Genomic DNA, 4,979 nt, shown 5'->3' on the forward strand with positions numbered 1-4,979 from the left:
AAACTCAATCAGGATACTGTCAATTAGACAGAACCACAATCATTTGAGGTTATCATTTTCTGATAAACTGGTGTTATCTCTGTGCAGATGATCAACAATGTAGTCTATGAAACCAGAGTTTTCACGACATTTTATTTCTGCAGGCTGATGGTCTTGCTCTGTTACACTGTTATCATCGCCTGTAGTATTTTGCAAAATCAGCTTGACTTCATCCAGCAAAGTGGTAAATGTTTCATGGGTTCTCAACAAAGCAATGGATGCTCGCGAAGATGATATCAGCATCAAGGCCTGCATCAGATTGATACTGACTGATTGTAGATGAATGTTGACAAGTGATAGTATACTCAATGCGTGTTTTGACCAGGCCAAGAAAGTAACGTGCCGATTTTTTCGATCAGATGTCTGTCTGTCGTCCTGTAACAAATCTGCCTATTCAACCAATTACGGCGCAGTCACGTTATGACGTCATTACTTGCCGGGTGCGGTTGAAGGTTTTAGGCTATAAAGCGTTTTAAAATGTTTTTGGGGCCTATAGAGGAAGATAAAGCGCAAACAACGTATGTTGCAGTACGTAAGGGTGGTGTCGAAGCTGAAGACGGGAAAAATTATTCAGTGTGCTGACGGATCACGTGTGCTTGCTCATTTGAACATAAGTAGGCCTAAAAACTTCTAAATGCAAAAAAAAAAAACATATATATATATAATTCCCCGGGCAACGCCGGGTACCTCAGCTAGTAAGTAATAAGACCGATTCCTAAACTACTATATAGAATTTATTAAAGTGCCTGCTAACAATTAAATTAACATTTCCTCACCTCTGAAGAACAAAATGGATGCCGTAGAATCTTTCCGTCAATAATAATGCCTCAAACACTGTAAATCTAGGAATGCATAACCAAGAATGAGAGAGAGGTTTCAGTTATGTGTCTTCTTATCTTCACAGTTTGATGAGAGCATACAGTTCCCTTCTTGCACAATAATTCACTTCCAACACGAATAATTTAGTGTATTCAACTATGCTCTTGTTTTGTGTAAGAAGCAACACGTTGTCTAACATTCAGTTATAATTCTTATTTTATTAATAAACGAACGATCAACGTTGCATCGATCAATAACAATTTATTTGAAATCTGATGAATCTGAACAATCCACGTCAGCGGTATGCAGCCATCGATGCAATAAAAAACACAAAAGCCGAAAGCATAAGTACAAATATGTTTTATTTCATAAATATTGATTTACAGCAACTGTTACTTCGGTTACCTAATATTTTTATACATGAGTACATTGGAATTATTCAAGTTCGAAAACATTATTCAAGTTCGAAAAAAGTAAAATGATGCATTATTTTATTTTTAAGGCAGACGTTTAGAGGGCGCATTGCGCCCTTTCGGGCCACCGTGGCTACGGCACTGTGGCCAACTTACACTAACTGCATGCACGCAGTTGAATGTTATGTTAACTCTCACTAATCTAATTAGGTCGAGCTCTTATTAGTACAATTGGGCCTATGGTGAGTACAATGTCATATCAGCACTCATCAGTACAATTAGGCCAATGGTGAGTACAATGTCATATTGGCTCTTATTAGTACAATTAGGCCTATAGTGAGTACAATGTCATATCAGCTCTCATCAGTACAATTAGGCCAATGGTGAGTACAATGTCATATTAGCCCTTATTAGTACAATTAGGCCTATAGTGAGTACAATGTCATATCAGCTCTCATCAGTACAATTAGGCCAATGGGGAGTACAATGTCTAATCAGCTCTTATTAGTACAATTAGGCCTATGGAGAGTACAATGTCATATCAGCTCTCATTAGTCCAATTAGGCCTATGGTGAGTTCAATGTTATATCAGCTCTCTTTAGTACAATTAGGCCTATGGTGAGTATAATATTATATTAGCTCTCATTAGTACAATTAGGCCTGTGGTAAATTGAATAAATTTACATACCAATCATACACCGTGGATGTTTTAGTGTTAAATAAAGTTATATAACATATGGATTATATTATTACCGTATGAACTGACAATATCAAGACACAAACTATTGTTGCGTCAACGAGATCACGTGACTATTCTCACGCCCTCTGCTTTCTAGAACTATCCTGTACCTTGGCGAATGCTCTAGCATTTACTAGATATAGAGTAGTCTGGTATATAAAAGAGGGTGACAACGTGACAGAAGAATGTAATGTGTGTGTAGACAGTGAGTAATTGATCTGCAGTCAGAGAGTATTATTGAGCACGTTCGTTGTTATAGCGTTGTTTTAGCGCGATTGTTGAAATTAAGTGTATCGTAAAGTTATATTCAGAAAGAATAAACCAGTTTTATTAAGTAAGAACTTGTGTCGCTAAAGTTTCGTCGGAACGAAGTTACGGAAAGTTAATTAACAAACGGAGACGTAACACTATATTACCGGGAGTCTAAGCTGGAATTTTTGTGTTAAATAAAATTATATAACGTATAGATTAGATTATTACATATAAGTTGGAATTTCACTGACGTGTAGTAAGTCGGATGGGATGAAGTGACCAACCACAAAACATACACCAAAGTTTCACTTCAAATTTTGTTTGCATTCCATATTGTAAAGTAATAGACAACTATGTGACATTTTGTATTAAAAACTATTAGAATGGCTTGATATATACAATATGCTCTTAAAAACCAACAGGTAAGTTCATTAAGATTACAATAATGAGAAAATCTATCTTTGCTGAGCGAATTGAGGAACTTAAAATTCTGTACACGACATTTTAATTAAATCAAAGACAGGAATACTCTACATTATGTTGGCAACTCTTTTGTCACTAGCAAGTTCCTGGAAGGTTATTTGTATAAGGCAAAACTTGCAAAAGAACTAACTTTGTTTAGGTTATAATCAATCTTAATATCCGTCAGAACTTCCCAGAATATTCTGTCATCCGACAAATCCCATTTACAGAAAGAGAAACCAGGGTTTCCGGCATCTCTGTCTCCACACCCTATAAACATGCCAGATAGTCACTACGAACTAATATAAATTTTATCAGTTATGCAAGACACTTATAGAAATGAAAGTAACTGGCCTTGTTCAAGCTTGGCCAAATCCTATTTATTCAGACCCTAAGTAACGATATATTCACATAATCAATTATGAAAAAATTTAAGTATGAAGCCTACGTACCGAAGTATTAGTTATATGGTGAGAAGGAAGCTGCAATTTTTCCCTTAACTTTGTTTAAAAACTTAATCTCAGTTTTAAACCAGATGTAATATTTAAACCAAACTTATCATAACGTTTCAAAACTTGACCCAACTTATATATAGTTTTATTGGTTTCTACTATAGTGTATATTCGTATATACCAAACTTTTAAATAAATTTAGTTTCGTGGCTTCTGTACCTAGCAATACCTAACTTGAATAATGAGATATTCTAAGGCTTAACAATATATATTATTCAGAGTGGTCATGCTGAAAGTATTGTTAACAGCGAGAATACCGAACTGATTCAAAATGGATATTAACCTTCACAAATAGAAAGATAAGAAAAATATATTAGCTATATTGATGGCAGGTTGGTTGTTAGTTTCACTCTAACAGTAACAGTCCAAGTACACAACTTGCTCTGATCGGAAGGTATTATTATGTATTAACTTGATGGTGAAAACCTTGCCTCAGTTACTGTAGAACTGTATGTTAATTGCTGGTGAATGTAAGTGCCTCTAGCCACATACTCTTGCACTTCATATTCAAATCAACTAAAACAAATGCTGTATACAGTGTAAATACAAGTACCTCCAGTATTTCAGGCTTAACTAATCAACTGAGAAAAAGAATTCTGCCATGAACCGCAGTACGCACTATCGATCCCTCGTCTTCTGCAGAAAAAGTGGCATACAATATACGCTGTACAGGGCACCCGCAACGATGAGATGACACTTTCTATAGGCAAAAGGGAGTGTCTAGAAAACGTGAGCATTGTCTGTCGGGTTCTTGTGTACTAGCATTCTTTAGGGACTAACTCTCCCCTAACACCCAGTACCCAAACTCTGAAGGTATTTAGACAAGAAAGCGTGAGCTGTTAGAAGTTTTAGTTCGTAACACACCTGCCATGTATTATGTTGCGTTAATGTGGTGCTCGATCCTCATCAGTGGTGTAGTATCGTAATATTGGCGGGGTAACTTTCTTGTCACTGCAGTAAATAGAAGATTTAGAAAATAAAATACATTCAATTTCACTGTTTGCTCTGTGTTACCAGGCTACATTCCTCGTGGATAGGGTACGACACCTGGTGGTTTACATCCGTAAAAGCGTGGGACCCATCGTTCTGTAGAACTGAATAAACACGTGTACGGTTGACGTCATGTCGAATGCTGTAACACCAGTTAAAAAGGTTCCAATCCATCTTCAGGTAAGTTGTTCTTAACCTTCAACAAACGTCCACTCGACAATGTGCGGCTTCTCAGCTTTGAATTAATTTTTAAATATACGTATATCTGCTCCTGAGAATAAACGTTTTATATATTTCTGTTCCTAAGAATAAATGCTTTCTACATATACTTGTTCCTAAGAATAAATGTTTCCTATGTATACTTGTTCCTAAAAATAAATGTTTTCTACATATAATTGTTCCTAAGAATAAATGTTTTCTATATATACTTGTTCCTAAAAATAAATGTTTTCTATACATACTTGTTCCTAAACATAAATGTTTTCTTTGCATACTTGTTCCTAAAAATAAATGTTTTCTATATATACTTGTTCCTAAACATAAATGTTTTCTTTGCATACTTGTTCCTAAAAATAAATGTTTTCTATATATAATTGTTCCTAAGAATAAATGTTTTCTACATATAATTGTTCCTAAAAATAAATGTTTTCTATATATACTTGTTCCTAAAAATAAATGTTTTCTATATATACTTGTTCCTAAAAATAAATGTTTTCTATATATACTTGTTCCTAAAAATAAATGTTTTCTTCA

General features: G+C 34.9%; 1 protein-coding gene across 1 annotated transcript in view; it reads left to right on the forward strand.

Moving 5' to 3' along the window:
- Positions 1-3,940: 3,940 nt before the first annotated feature.
- Positions 3,941-4,979, forward strand: part of LOC106467882 (dihydropyrimidinase-like) — a 49,631-nt gene continuing 48,592 nt past the window's right edge. The window contains exon 1 of the mRNA XM_022396095.1: positions 3,941-4,406. Within this exon, the coding sequence (XP_022251803.1) occupies positions 4,359-4,406 (48 nt within the window). The 5' untranslated portion in view covers positions 3,941-4,358. The remainder of the gene's footprint in view (positions 4,407-4,979) is intronic.

This window comes from Limulus polyphemus, unplaced genomic scaffold (assembly GCF_000517525.1).
Source record: "Limulus polyphemus unplaced genomic scaffold, Limulus_polyphemus-2.1.2 Scaffold2777, whole genome shotgun sequence".
In the NCBI taxonomy this organism is placed as follows: domain Eukaryota; kingdom Metazoa; phylum Arthropoda; class Merostomata; order Xiphosura; family Limulidae; genus Limulus; species Limulus polyphemus.